Raw genomic sequence first — 16,040 nt, 5'->3', positions numbered from 1 at the left:
GAACTATTTGAGAAAGATTAGGAGGTATGACCTTGTTTGAAGAAATGTGTCTCTTGGGGATTTCAAAAGCCCATTCCAGGCCCAGTCAGTCGAGTCAGTCTCTCTCTCTCTCTCTCTCTCTCTCTCTCTCTCTCTCTCTCTCTCTGAATAAGGATGTTACGGTAACGAGCTACTGCTCTAACGCCATGAATGCAAACATGTTTCCACCATGCCCCAGCCATGGTGATAATGGACTAACTCTATGAATCTGTAAGCAATCCCCCTCCAGGCTGAAACCAGACGCCAAGAGCATCGCCAGTTGTTTCCGTCCATTCAATCTTGACTTAACCAAACACACCGCTGTTCTTACTCCCCATTTGAAAGTAGCAATAAATCATCTTCAAAGCTCACCAATTAGGCATCTCCTCCCTGGGGAACGTTCTGCTGTCGTTTTGCCTGGGTACAAATTTCCTTCATACGGATTAGTTTTAAGTTACAAAATCTACAAATAAGAAAAAAACCAACCATGCATGGTTTCATTTCCTTCTTATGTTAACAATCTCAAGACACCATTCACCCTCAAGAAGTTAACTATCCACCCTAGAACTAGAATTCACCTGCCATTAGCAGATTCTTTGAAGGGGACTCTTGGTTGGCTGTATAGCGTTGTTTAGTGGGTGAAGACTGGAAGAGCCTGTTTACTTTGCAGGTCTTTACCCTCGGATTCCTTTTCTCAGCCCATCCCCATCTGCTCACAGCTGACGTCCAGCTTATTAACAGTGGGCTAGTTTCTGTCACTCTTTCCTTGGGGGAAAAAGAATGACCAATGGCTTTTTATGTCTGTGCTTGTTTCAGAAAGCCAAGCTGGGCCCCGCTGGTAACAAAGTCATCACCCCTTCAGAAGACAGGAAGCAACCATCCAACAACCTGGACAGAGTGAAACTCACAGACTTCAACTTCCTCATGGTGCTGGGGAAGGGGAGTTTTGGAAAGGTAAGAAGGGAGGGGTTTCCAATAAAACTCTGGATCAGCACTGCTCAGTGTGCACCAAGGCGTCCCTGTAGTCACACAGGCACGCGCCTCACACACTTCACACTTCGTTAAAAACAGCGTTGGAGAGAGGAGTCAGCAGTTAAGAGTACTTGCTCTCCTTCCAGAGGACCTGAGTTCAGTCCCCAGCACCCTTCGGGCAACTCGTAACCAACCACCTATAATTCTAGCTCTGGGAGATCTAGTACCTCGGGCACTCATACTCCCACACATGTGTTCCACCACACACATGCACACATACATGCAGAACTAGAAATAAAATAAATCTGTTTTTAAAAATTTGAAACCAACCGTGCTGAGATTGGAGAGATAGCCCAGTCTTACTGAGCTTGCCAGTAACTCTGAAGCTCTGGGAGGTGTGGTGGCAAGCACGCTAGCCCCAGCACTGGGGACAAGTGGATCCCAAGGCTCACTGGCCAGCCAGCCTAGCTCACTTGACCAGTTCCAACACACACACACACACACACACACACACACACACACACACACAAACCCAGAAAGCAACTGAGAATTTGTTTGTGGTGTCCCCATTTCCCAATGTTCAGACTACAGGGCATGCTCTAGAATGCTAGCTGAATGATTAATTTCCACAACTGAAAATGGAACATGAGCTTGTCCAAAGCCTGGATGGTCATGATGAGACCCTACGATGGGGCCATGTGGACTTCGGTCTGTGCATCACTGTCCAGCCTCTGTGACTCCAACCCTTGTCACAGATCCATGAACTGATTTTGAGCCTTCCTTTTTCTTTGTTTGTGTTCTTGGCCTTCAGGTTGCAAAGGTCATTCACATTTTACTCTCAGAATGCTTCCAGAAAACATGAATATGGAAAATTCCAAACTAGTCCCATTAAAGAATATTAAATATTCTCATTAACAGACAAAATAGTAACTTTCTATATCAATACCCTACACTGTCTACAAACCTGGATACTTTAAAAAGGAATATGAGAGCTGAAAAAAACTTTAACTTGTGGTATTTGACAATACTTAAAATCCATACAAAAAGTTGGTGTGAGCCAGCTTTCTGTAACTATAGTGAATTACCTGAGTTAATTTATATATAAAGAGGAAAAGGTTTGTTTTCACTGGTGGTCTTAGAGTCTGTTTCAGTTCATGATTGAGTTGTCCCACTACTTTAACCTCTGCTGAGACAAACCTGATCATCATTTCATCATGCAGGAATAAAAACAAAACAACAACAGCAACAAAAACCAAGCGAAGAATGTGATCTTCGTCCCACAGCGCCCTTCGAGGGCATTGAACACCTACAATAACCTACAATAACCTGTGATGGTTAGCTTTAACTGTCAATTTAACACAACCTAGAATCTCCTGGAAATCTCTTGGTGTCTCAGTGAGGGATGCTCACATTGGCTTGGACTGTGAGCATGTGCATTGGGTAACTGTCTTAATTAAGTTAGTGGATACGGAGAGACCCAGCCCAAACCAGCATTCCCTAGGCAAACCATCCTGAACTGCTCCAGTGAGCTGAGCACAAGCGTGCATAGATTCACATCTCTCTGCTCTTGACCGTGGAGCTGACGAGATACTTAATGTTCCCGCCTTGACTTCTCCACACCGACGGACCGTGTGGGGCTGACGGCTGAAGTAAACCCTTTACCCCTCCACTTACTTCTTTGTCAGCATATTTTATCAAAGCATCAAAAATTAAGCTACAACATTCCTCAGTTCCTACAGGGTCTCCCACCCCCTACCCTTGTCACACTGGGGAGCAAAACTTCTCCACGTGGACTTAAGGGGATGCCACCCATGATGAACCGGCACCAAAAGGTATTAGTAATTTTCCATGAGTCACTCCCAGATCTGCGCCAACCGTGGCCAAACCGTCTCCTGACACTGTCACAACTTCTGCTCCTACTCCCTGTGCCAGATGTCTGCCCACCAGTGTTGAGCCTTCTCCCCTTCTGTCCCCAGGTGATGCTTGCTGACAGGAAGGGAACTGAGGAACTGTACGCCATCAAGATCCTGAAGAAGGATGTGGTGATCCAGGATGATGACGTGGAATGCACCATGGTGGAGAAGCGGGTTCTAGCCCTGCTCGACAAGCCCCCATTCCTGACACAGCTGCACTCCTGCTTCCAGACAGTGGTGAGGACTACGGTTCCTGTCTGACGCTCCCCATCTTGCCTGGAGGCTAGCTACATCATGGTCTCAAGACCCTCACTCCTTTAATCCAGTCTCCTTTGGACAACTAACACTGCTCATCCTTCATGACAGTAGTGATTACATTATGTTAGAAATAAAATAAATAATCTCTAGAGATGATTTGTGTCTATGGACACATGTGCATGAATTAAATACAGACACTTTAAATAAGGGGCCTGCAGGATCTGGGTGTCCATTAGGGTCCCACATGTAGCTGTATGTGAAAGGTCTTCTTCATGTCGGCTCTGTGCTAAGACTTAAACAAAACAGTTGTAGATTCATAGTCCTGCCTTCTTTTTTAGCAAACCAGGCTGGCCTTGAACTCAGAGATCAGCCTGTCTCTAGTTCCCAAGTGCCGTGACTAAAGGTGTGTACCACCATATCTAGCTGGCCCTGCCTTTTAAAGATCCTTGATCCTGCTGCCATGCCCAGCATTGGAATGGCAGGACACTTTGTTTCCTAAGGAGCATGTCTCTGTATAATGACACAGCAGGAGGTGCCGGCTATGACCTGTCCTGCAGCCCTCAAGCTGTGAGAAAGGTCACAAGAAATAAACCCAAGCTATAATATATTTCCCAGCATATGAAATTCAAATTTTAACATTAGGAAGTCACTTTCTAAGGACAGAGCTACACCCGTCCACTTTCCTGTCACCTGCTGCTGCTTCCCCACTGTGAGGGCCAAGCTGAAGAGTGGGAAACATGCAAATTCTGCACCTACTATCTGTCCCTTCACAGGAAAAAGATCTGCTGACCTTAGGCACAGAGTAAAATTAAAAAGAAATGTTCAAATTACCAAGACACCAGCTATGGGGCTTCCTGGTCTCCACACAAATGTGCGTTCTAAGATGCCGCACTGAGGGGTTCTCCACCTCCAAACCCCGCTTTCAAAGGGAGCAGCTGTCAGGTCTTGCTCCCCTGTCAGCTACAGTTTCAGTCACTGCCTCATGTAAAACTACCCTGTGGTCAGAATCTGGTCCACGCTTAGATCTGTCCTTTTAAAATCCTGGGAAGCACCCTAAACGCCTTTGGAAGCTCAGAGTCTCAAAATGGGGGATTTCTGTGGGCACGGTGTGCGCCGAGCCTGCAATGCTGGCACCGGCCACTGTGTGTCAGCCTTGCACTGGTCACGTAGTCGACTCCAGCCCTCTTGAAGAACCAGAGAGAACTAGTGGGAAGGTAGGAGGGAGGCTCCCCCAATCCCGTTCTGTGACCCTTCGTGCACTGTGCAGCTCTGGAAAACTACAAAGAAAAGAAGGAACTGAAGCCAGAGCGTGGAGTTCCCACAGCCCTTTCCGGGCTGGTAACACCAGCTCCATCATCTCTCCCTCCCCGAGCCTCACTTTAATGTGTAATAGCCCCGGTGTAAGGGGTTGGGGGTGCTTTCTGGAATTGAAGTCAGCTCTTACCACGCTCTGTTGTGCTGGTGGTTATATCCCCCCCCCCATTAAACTGCCTGGTCTCTTCCATCTGTCCCAGCATAATGGCCTCATAACTGTGCAGACTTACTTGACTCAGTGATATATGCCCCCTTCGCCTTCACGGTGGAGGCAGCTCTTAGCATACCAGTGACAGAAATTTTTTAGAAAAAGGCAATATTTGAGCACATTCTGGAGGCAAAAGAATATTGATTAAAATCTCGTTTTATGGTGCACCCCTCCCCCCAAACCACTAAATAGCATCACGTGTGTGTTATTTATGAGTCAACGTAACCCCAAGAGATATGTTTTCAGAAGCATTCATATAAGCACCCTACTTCATTAGCCTGGCATTGCTCCTGGACATCGCAAGCCATCTTTTACACATGCGCACCACCAATGACATGGGTTAAGATGAAATGACAGGCCCGGTGTAGGGTCTTCACACCACCACTAATTTAGAGATTTATTATCCATATGGGGTAGGTCTATATGGGGGAAGGGAGCGAGTGTTTGAAGCCTTTAATGAGGTGCATGCCTGACCATAGGCTGACATAGTCGTCAGCTGCAGGTTTATGAATGCACCATATCCTTCCCCCACCCTGGGACAAAGATCGTGACGAACACCCAACAGAGCAGATCTGTCAGGGCCACCCCGTGTTTGCTAGGAGCTGATGAACTCTGCTGGGGAAGGACCCTACTCACGTGTAAACTTTGGTCTACAGGACCGGCTGTACTTCGTCATGGAATATGTCAACGGCGGGGACCTCATGTACCACATCCAGCAAGTCGGAAAGTTTAAGGAGCCGCAAGCAGTGTGAGTATCCTTATCTTTAGTCACTTTTTTTTTGAGTCTTGAAACTCAGTCTAATACTCCCAACTGAGAACTCCTTCTGGATAATATGTCCAAGGGTGACTCTGCTCACTTGGGTCTCAGGTATGAAACTTCCGAGAGGAGCAGCTGAGCTGACAGGACCCACGGACAATAGATATTTCTAAGGACCATTGATTCTGTTCTCAGCAAATTGAACATATGGATGCCCGCCTCCGGCAAGAGTGTAAAGGGAATGTGAGGCCCAGCCCTTGGAGAGTCCGTGCTCTCACGTGGCATTAGAAAAAGCCACCGAACAATTCTGGCACCCTACAGATTTACAGAGAGTACCACTAACACCCCAGAATTGGAGAGTAGATGCAGCACAAAACTGGGGCACCCCCCAACCCAGAGGTGAGAGGCACCATCCAATGTGAAGAGACAGGGAGCCAAGTCCAGGGAGTGGCCTGCAGCTCAGGTGGAGCGGGGCTAGAGGGAATGAATGCAAAGCATGCTGGGAGTGCAGGGGACGGGAGAGAGAAGGGCCTAAGTTCTGACAGAGCCCACTGGTTGGGGCAAGAAGGAAAATATGGGTGGGGCTGGTGCGAGGGAATCCTTGGGAACCACCACAGGGAAGAAGAAATGGAGCTGGAATTGGGTCTTTATTTTCAAGGAATATTCTAGAAGAGGAAAAGCCAAAGTTGGTGATTAAGTCAGGAGAAGAAAAACCTCTTTAAAGTGACATCACAGGGCAGGGGAAGGGCACCGTCCAGGAGGAGGGGAGCCTGTCTTGGAACGTCACATTGGGATGTGCCTTACTTGTGGGGAATGCAGGAGCAGAGAAACGGGAACCTGAGGAGTCATCCATCCACAGGGTGGGGGAGGGACACGGATACCTGCGCTCTTTCCCCTCTCCTGGGATCCAGGAAGTCTGCAACTTAAACAGAAGCAAACTGAGCAAGAGCTGTTCCAGACCTAGAGGCCGAGGCACAGTGGGCCTGCGCCCATTAGTTAAGTCAGCAAATGGGAATAGGATCGGGGCCCACGCATGGTCTGAGACATAAATCACGGGAAGCCAAAGCCTGTGTTGGATAATCTGCACCAGAAAGATTAACTGGACGCAGATAGGGAGCCCTTTAGTCAAAAGCTTTAGCAAATATAAAGGGGGACTTTTCAGCTTTTATTTCTACTAAAAAGAGATTATTGTATTTTTTTGGAAACACCTGCCCTTACCCCCCTCGTTGTACATCAGAGTACTAAGATGCTCGGATTGTAAAATAAAGCTTGATAGCCCAAAGTCAGAAAAAAATAAAGGTAGCAGATTGGCCGTCTTATGTCACAAAGCAACTGGACAGTGCCTCGTCTGATGCCCTTCCCTTTCTGTGCTGGAGAGAAATTAAAAATAAAGGAAACAAGGAAAATAACATGAAAATCACCTGCGATCTAATCTCTTCTCCCGGCCCCCAGCCTTGTACTGGCCTCCCCTGCCAGCCCCCACTAAGAACTTGCTCTTCAGCTTCCCTCTACTCTGCAGCTACTGTGTTTATTTTAAGCCTCCCGGGGTGTATTCACCCAGGCGTGGACTTGTGGCTCCTTGGACTTCAAAGGCTCCCCAGTGCTATGCAAATTTTAAAACATCATTCTGCATTTAATCCGAGTTCCAGATATTAACCTATTAATGATTTTGTAGTGATGGTAATGACTGTTTTTATTATGAATTATTTAAAAGGGCAAACTCAGGCATGAATCACGGTGCGTGTCCCATTTATTCCGTCCAGCACTCAGAGAATGAATTAAGCAGCTAGAGTGTACAGCACGCCCGAGGCTTTGTCTTCCAGGAGTGGCTACATTCTCAAACAATAAAATCTGCTTGGTTCGTGTGCTGGAGAATCGAAACTCTTGCCCCTCAACTACTCTCCTGACATAGGAGAGTCTCACAAGCGTTCATTCCTTAAATCTTTATATTAGAAATTATTTTGTAAGGAATAAATGAGCTGCCCACCTTCCTCAGAAATGAAAAATAAGCTTTTATAACTGGAGAAATGAGACAGGTGCAGATCCAGCTGCGCAAAGCAGAGGTGTAGGGTGATCTCAGACAGTGTTAGGATCTATCTATCTCTCTATCTACCTATCTATCTCTATCTCTCTATCTCTCTATCTCTTATATCTCTCTGATGCCCCAACAAGAGTGGAAGTATCCAGAAAGCCCAAGAAGCCAGCTGTCTGAAGCACACTTTCTTTTACAGATTCTACGCAGCCGAGATCTCCATCGGATTATTCTTTCTTCATAAAAGAGGAATCATTTACAGGTGTGTTTCAAAGTTCTTCCTGCAGCAGAATTGTGGAGAGGTTTGGGGAGCCTCTGTGGGCAGGGGACAGATTCTGTGATGGAACTCCGGATGTGAAGTCTACAGACCCTTGGGAGCACAACTGCTGAGACCCATCTGCTTCTACAGCCACAGGGCAAACCAGAACCACTGTCTTGTTTCTAGGCTCAGAGATGTTACACGTCTCTTTTCTGCAGCTCATGTCTGCCTCCTCCGTCTTTTATCTGAGCAGAGGTCAGAAAGCAGCAGAAACTAGATTGTCAGTCACAGCAGGCGAAGGAGCTGAGAGGGAAGGAGGGAGGGAAACGAGGACTACTGAATCAAGTACATTGGGGTTGCTGTGAAAGTCCACTACAAAAAAAGAAAAAATACCCCTAATAAGTAAGAAGACACTGGCTCTGGCAGGATAGAAGGACATGGAAGGTAGCTCTAAACCTGTCATTTGGGATACCTAGCTGTTTGTGTTCCCACTTCTGTGTAGGATATCAATAAATCAAATGCCTGGCATCTCCCCAAACCTGGTCACTTGGCATCCCTGGATATGTACCCACAGACCTGAATGGGAATCGGTAATTCAACCATTTATCATTCATTTGGCATTTAAATATCTACCACATCCCAGGCTCCCCATCAGGCTCTGGAGAAAGAAAGACATGGCACTGCCTTGTCCCTTGGTCTCCAGGACTTGGCATGTGCGCGTCACTAAGACGAGCTAGGCAAACATCCTTATACGTCATCAGCTGCAAGCAAATCCAGTCATGTCGTGGCACGGCCTCTGACACTCGCCTGCTCCCTCGCAGGGATCTAAAGCTGGACAACGTCATGCTGGACTCAGAAGGGCATATCAAAATCGCTGACTTTGGGATGTGCAAGGAACACATGATGGACGGAGTCACGACCAGGACCTTCTGTGGGACTCCAGATTACATTGCTCCAGAGGTAAGCGGCCCCAGTCATTGTTGCCAGTCTACAAACACATACCCTCGTCTTCAGTCATGTGTGGGTGGTGACCACGGTGTCAAGTAGACAAAAGACACTCAAATAGGAAAAAGAAACCAACATGCTCATCAGCACACAGTGAGGCTACGTTCTATTTCCCTGAACTTCTGTTTCTGTTCTGTGCATCTGTGAGGCAGTCGAGTGGTAAACTGTCTCTCTTGAAAGCCTCGGTAACAGTAATTTCAGAGACACTAGAGTTAGGGAAATTTGCTTGTGTATACAATTTGCCTGTAAATGTTGAGTGAGAAGGTAGTCACCATCATGGCTTCCTAAGCATCCTGAGTGATGGGGACTCTTGTCTACATGGCACCATAATTCAAATGTGTGAAGATACAGTCGATGTGGCTAAAAGCATAGTCAGTTTCATGGTTTGTATATGCAATAGGGGCCGAGGTGCCTAGTCTTCAGTATTGTGTGTACTGAAAAGATCTCTTTCCTATTTCAAGAAGCTTCCTATATGCCAATAAAAGAGTTGGTTACAGCCCTGGGCCATTGTGTAGACATGTTCTGTCCAGACCCAGCCCATGGACACTGAAGTCTTTTCTCATCCTTGCTCCAGCGTGGTGGGAATGTGGGCTCACAGTGGAAAGTGGGCTAGCCTCAGCTCTCCACGGAGCCACTGTTGGCATATCCCACATCTGTTCAACCTAATGGCCATGAGTTGACCTCAGATACAAGGATGGTAAGAAAGGTCAGTTCAGAAGTCAGACCCATGTGAGCTTTAAGCATGGCTGTTATCTATAGGCCGTAGGGCCTCAGGTCAGTTTCTTAACCTCTGTGCCCTCCCTGCTTTCCTCAAGTCAGTGATAGTAAGAAGTGCCCTGAGAAGGCACCCAGCAGACCCTCACACTCCACTAGTTGGCCTGGCGGGAGTCATTGTTCCCTAGGGAAACTGAGCTCTTGCTTGTGGTTTAGTCTGCAAATAGACTTTAATTACAAATTCAATTTTAAGTTATATTTACTGTGTGTACACATGTACGTGTGTGCATGCACATCACATCACCCATCTAGAAGTCAGAGAGGAGGGAGGCGGGTCTCCCCTTCCACCATATGAGTCTCAAAGATAAAATTCTGGTCATCAATCTTGGCAGCAAGAACCCCACTTACTGAGCCATCTAGCTGGCTGCATAAATTCCGACTTTGAATGACACGGCCACGGGTGTTATCCTGGTATTTAACTAACTAGGTTCTCTTGGGGTAGAGGACGCTGGCCATGACTACCTCCAGTCACACTGTGAGCTTATACAATCACATTTTTAAATGTGAAGAATAAAGTACAGTGAAAAGTAGAGCCTTTGACTGCATCATACCTTCTGAAGCCTCCTACGGCTGACAGGTACGGGGAAGGCTCTGGGTAAGATCCTACCAACTCCCAGGATGCCTGATGACAAAAGGTGGCAGCAGCGTGTCTAGGTATGAAGGTGGCTTTGAACTTCCTCTCCATGAAGACTAGGCTTCTGGTGATCAAACTCAAGACTGCTCATGGCTGCAACACTTTAGCTGTCTGCTCTAACCAGGGATGGCACTCATCCACTGATAGAATCACCTATATAATTAAGCTTTGTCCATTTGAGGAACATTTATTCTGTTCACTATAGGAATGTCCTGTTGCTGGTGTAAGCATGAACTTAGTAGTCTAGAGGTGAATTTAAGGGGTCTGGGGTGTTAGAATGTCAGAATACCTGCCTAGCATGCTCAAGCTCTGGATTCAACCTAGCACCACACATACACACATATAAAATTTTAATGCAAAGTTCTAATGGCTAGAAAATCAATATTATTCTTTCTGGAGCTAGGGGGATTTACTTGTATACAGAATCAGCCTGTGACTGTCCAGTGAGGTGGTAGTCACGGTCATGGCTGGACATCCCCACAGTGACAGACTGGAACCTGGAACTGAGCTGAAATAAACCTTCTCCCCTAAGCTGCTTTTTGTCAGGGTGTTTTATCGCAACAACTAAGCAGGAATAGAGGACACCAGGCTGCCTTCTTCCTTTCCTACCTCCTGCCGACCCATGCTGTGATTATAGGCATGGGCCACCGTGCCCAAGCACAGGTTCATATTCTAGAAACTCGCTGTACCAAGTGTGATGCCTCCAGGGTCTCTGCCCTTCAGTGCTGACAGTTCAGGAAGGAAACATTCCTGAAGCCACAAGCTATGCCTAGCTTTCTCTCACTGTCCAATTGGCTCTCATTGAAAACACAGGCAACGCTGCCTGGGAAAATCAGGAGAGACCACCATGAGGTTCTCTCTCCAGCTCTCCTCCAGGCATCCCCACACCCGACACACACGGCCCCAAGAATATTTACAGTTTAGGGAGAAAACCAAATAGGTTCAAGGTTTCAGAATTTGCTCAAGGGTTAAACTAATTCTACCATCTGTGTAAATCTTCCTGTCAGGCAGAAGGAACATAATCATCTTAGATGGCATTTTCCCTAATAGGCAAAGCAAAGGCTGAAATATTTATGGCTATTTGTTCGAAAACCTTGAAATCGATTTATACTGTGGCATCTCCCTAATGGTTGAAGATGGGTCAAAGTGAAAAATCACTCACAGATACAACTCGAGAGTGAAAATGAAAACCCGCGGAGGAGTATGTCTTAGTTGGGGTTTTACTGCTGTGAACAGGCACCATGGCCAAGCCAACTCTTATAAGGACAACATTTAATCAAGGCTGGCTTAGAGGTTCAATGGTTCAGTCCATTATCATCAAGGTGGGAACAAGACAGAGTCTATCCAGGCAGGAATGGTGCAGGAGGAGCTGAGAGGTCTACATCTTCATCTGAAGGCCTCTAGGAGAGGACTGGCTTTCAGGCAGCTAGGATGAGGGTACTAAAGCCTACACCCAGTGACACACCTACTCCAACAAGCCACTCCCTGGGCAAACTATATGCAAACCATTACAGGGTACTAATTAGAAAATAATCCTAGAAGCCAACATGAGGGCTGTCTCGGCTCTGACATAACAGGAATTCCCTGAGTCCACAAGAGTCCTTGAGAAGACTAGTCACAAGTCATGTACCCCTCTGCAGGCTCAAGTACCATCAGGAGAGGTGCTGATCACAAGATCACGAGTCTCTTCTCCTGGGTCTCTAGTCTCCCCCCTCTGTAAGTTACCTCACGGCATCCACCTTTGTTGATGTTAGGAGCTCCTGGCCCTCTTCCTTAACAGATACTGTATCATCCTTTGGAGCCTACACTAGGAGGGCTCTCCCATCTTCCTCTCCCATTGGCTTCTTTACTATCAATCTTGATGCCTTGTCCTCCCTCCTCACCAGTGTTGCCTTCTTCTTTCCTTCCATAAAGTGGCTGGCCAGTGTCCTTCCCTGTACTCCTAAGGCAGCGGGAGGGAAGCCTGTTTGTAGTATGTCGCACATGGAAATCCTTGAACCCTTGATAACACAGGGGATGTGCTAACTTGCCAGAGAACCTCTCCCATGATGTGTTGTCTCTGCTCTGTCCCAAGTCTCCTGAGCACATCTTTATCAGGATATTGAGGCTCTGTGATTTGTACAGAATCTCACACCTGGTTACAGGGAAGGTTAGATTTGGATCCTAGATCTGACCCCAAAGACGACCATATACATTTTCTTTTTTGTATATCAGAGATAATATCCATATATATATATATATATATATATATATATATATATATATATATATATGTTGTCTAGAGTCATGAAGTAAAGCAATTTACTTTTTATTGGATATTTTATTTATTTACATTTCAGATGTCATCCCCTTTTCCCATTTCCCCTCCCTAGAGCCCCCTATCCCATCCCCCCTCCTCCCTTTTGCTTTTATACCATTTTAATTGCATGCAAGTATTAAGGTCAGTTCTAGGTTGAGGGTCTAGCAATACAATAGATGCAAATAGTCAAGGAACAAGCAAGACAATAAACACAAATAGTCAAAGAACAAGCAAGGCAATAAGCCCAGTTAAGTGAACACTCCCATGATCACTGTTTCTAAGGGTTTATCAGGATGATCAAAGTATCTGAGCCTACTTCCCTGTCCTAGCTCAAGGTCATTTTCATGTCTGAAGCCTACTTCCTTGTTCTAGCCTAAGATTTAGATTCCTGTCTGAAATTACTTCTTTGTTCTAGCCTAATGTCTGATTCCTGCCTGAAGCCTACTTCCTTGTCCTTGGCCAAAGTCATATTCCTGCCAAGCAGCCCATTTCCTTGTCCTTGGCCCATGTCCCATTCTTGCCGAGCAGTCCCAAAGGTTCTCCTCCTCTCCCCCTTTTTTATTTCATTAACAAGACTAAGCCTGTCTTAGATTGTTCTGACAAGAATGCCTTCCTTACTCATCATGGAATATGCATTATCCAAAGCAATGCACTTCTGTCTTAGTTTGGTAAGGCTCTGTGCAGAATCTTACCTGTCCTTGGCTTGCCAGCCTGTTAATTTAATAACTGTGTCTGGGGGTTAGTAAAGCAATTTGAAATGAGTATTTAGGGTCTGGGAGATGGCTGAGTGGGTAAGGTACTTGCTACTCAAGCATACAGACCTAAGTTCAGATCTCCAGCACCTCTGTAAAAGCCAACCACAGAAGCACACTTCTATAATCGAGGTACAGAGATGGGAGGATCCCAGAGGATGAGCACTAGGTTTAGTAAGAGGGCCTGTCTCAAGATGGAGAGAGACTGAGGAAGACAGTGTTAACATCTTACCTCCACAGGCACGCGTGCACACACACACACACACACACACACACACACTAACATAATTAGGAACCGGACCTTATGTGACCTGGAATCAGGCACTAAGCTTTGGTCAGAAACAGCATCTAGGGGTTTTCTAGCCAGCCACTAGTGCTAAGCCGATCCCATAGAACCCACCAGCAATCTAACAACATGTAATCCACCACCCAGCACACAGAACCAATCAGTCAGAATATTCATCAGGTGCCTCTGTCATTTTCTGGGGATGCCCTTCCAGGAAGGGGAACACGCTAGAGACCAGGAGACCAGAAGGGATGACAACAGCCCAGGAGAGATAAGGATTTCAAAATGACAGATTCCTGTTGTCAATGACAGTACCTCCAACTTGGCTAAAATCACTAGGTGAGAAACTTCTGGGTGTGGTTGCCCCTGAAGTCTGCTACATGGGAGTAGAGTAGCAAAAGCTAGTCAAGGTTGGGATTAGAGGAGTCCCCAAAGCAGAAGACTTGTCCCAGGGCATGGCTTTTACATCCTTGGACTGTGCCATGACAACCCAGTGCTTCCTGCCACAGTAGCCAAAGAACTACACTTTTATGCAAAGCTTGCCTAATTATTTTAAGTCATCCTAAGATACAGTAAAAGACATCTTCCCAGTGAGATTTCAGCCATCAGCTGAGACCTTTCTTGTGGAATGATCAGGATTCCCTTTCTATATAGCCACACGTTAGGGAAGGCATGGGAAAGACAAGGCTACACACAGAGGTCAAACAGACAGCTATTGCTTAAAGGATAAGGAAGTCAACCCCCAAAGTGGCTGGGACCCCAGGGACAAGGACAGGGAGATCAGAGACTCCTGAGAGAGTGGGTGTCGATGGCAATGAGGGATTCAGCAGTCAATTGGGAACCTCTGTGGGGGAGTCTGTGGGAAATAGAGAGGAGGAATATGGCCCAGAAGGCAGACTAAAGGGATTGGCACTTTAGCTACAGAACTGAGCACATTTCCAAGACATAGGGGAATACAAAGGGGCAGGTGTGGGCCAGGGAGACTATGAATGAGCAAAAGCCATACTTTATGAAGGAACAGAAATGGGAGACATGAGGATAGGTCCCCTCCCTTCACAAGAACAAGAAGGTGATGAGCAGGCAAGATCTCAGGGTGGTGGAGAAGCTAGAATCTGGCCAATGGGCAGAGCCATACCTTTATAGTGGCCCCAAGATCTTTGTCAGCCATGTGTGGTTTAGATGTAGTGTGTCCTTCAAGGCATCTTGTATTAGTCCCTATGTAGTGGGAAGGGGGGGACCTTTCAGAGGTGGTCCTGATGCAATGTAATTAGGTCATTGAAGGTACTGCCCTTGGAGCAAGGGCTTGAAGTAGTTGTTCCTGTAGGGTTTATTTGGTTCCCAATTGTAGACACCCTGTCTCAAAAAGCAAGGTGGGTGGCTCCTAAGAAAAGGCACTATGACCTCCACACTCCCACATACCCACATGCATATACCATGAGAGGATGCCTTGCTAACACACACACACACACACACACAGAGAGAGAGAGAGAGAGAGAGAGAGAGAGAGAGAGAGAGAGAGAGAGAGAGAGAGAGAGAGGCGAGCACACATGCACACACACTGGCTTTCTATCTTGCCAAGATGGATGCTTCCTTCACATATACACACCCTGGTCATGGTGTCATCCGCCATGTGACATGGGTAAGGAAACCTCAGCAAACCTGAGCAGATGTTGGCGCCGTGTCTTGACAACCCTGTGTAAAGCTGCATACCTCCGGCTCCACCAGTACTATCCCGCATCTCCTCTGAGGGAGTTGGATGTCCTGTGTCACAGGGTAGCATTGTGGTCTTTTGTTCATTCTCCCCCTGCCCCATTATTGAGAGGATGCCAGGCTCAGAGTATGGCTTGGAAAGAATGCACTTACACACTGCTCTGCTGGATGCAGCCATGGCTGTTGGATAGCTCATGGCTTTGGAACTAGTAGAACTAGTCTGGAGCCAAGTTACTGGAAGGGTCATCTGCAGCTGTCACAATAGGGGGATGCTGGCATAGAGAAGGCCACACACCTCGACTTATCCACTAAAGAGGCCAATGGGCTGAGAGTATCAGCTCATCTCCCCCTAGAGAGCCAGCTATCCCAGAGACTTCAAAGCTAGGGCCTGGGGGGAGGGCTATGAGTAGGTATAGACAATTTAAAAAAAATGAATTAAAAATCCCAATGAAAAAATAGCTCTTACGGTTACACAGCTGAGCAGTCAGGCAGTAAATTGTCCCTTGACTAATAGAGAGAAAGGCAAAAACTTAGCTGCAGCTCCTGCATGTCTCCCTCAGCTGCATGGACCATGAGCCCCACGTCTGCCCATAAGCACTTGATTAAAGAAAGAAAATGATAAACCCAGCGCTGCTCTCTTTCTACTGGAGCACGTCTCCCTGTCTGCAGGGTCACGGTCCAGAGACTCCAGCACTAGAAAGAAAATGAGTTTGTGCTTTCTCTCAGAGAAACACTTAAAAGAGCCCAAACTAGACTTTCTTTCAGCATCTTCCTTAAATTGTGATTCTCCTCGGAACATCTCTGTGACTTAGGTAGGGTACATGATCTCATGTATTTTATTACCTGCCC

General features: G+C 46.7%; 1 protein-coding gene across 1 annotated transcript in view; it reads left to right on the top strand.

The window, feature by feature from the left end:
• The window catches only part of Prkca (protein kinase C alpha), a 406,878-nt gene that overhangs the window by 354,706 nt on the left and 36,132 nt on the right, over nucleotides 1–16,040 (top strand). The window contains exons 9-13 of the mRNA XM_028761244.1: nucleotides 835–972; nucleotides 2,967–3,140; nucleotides 5,340–5,431; nucleotides 7,672–7,734; nucleotides 8,553–8,691. Of these exons, the coding sequence (XP_028617077.1) occupies nucleotides 835–972; nucleotides 2,967–3,140; nucleotides 5,340–5,431; nucleotides 7,672–7,734; nucleotides 8,553–8,691 (606 nt within the window). The remainder of the gene's footprint in view (nucleotides 1–834; nucleotides 973–2,966; nucleotides 3,141–5,339; nucleotides 5,432–7,671; nucleotides 7,735–8,552; nucleotides 8,692–16,040) is intronic.

This window comes from Grammomys surdaster, unplaced genomic scaffold, assembly GCF_004785775.1.
Source record: "Grammomys surdaster isolate TR1022 unplaced genomic scaffold, NIH_TR_1.0 126906, whole genome shotgun sequence".
Classification (NCBI taxonomy): domain Eukaryota; kingdom Metazoa; phylum Chordata; class Mammalia; order Rodentia; family Muridae; genus Grammomys; species Grammomys surdaster.
Note: the sequence above shows the minus strand (reverse complement) of the source record. Positions and strands in the feature narration are given on the sequence as shown.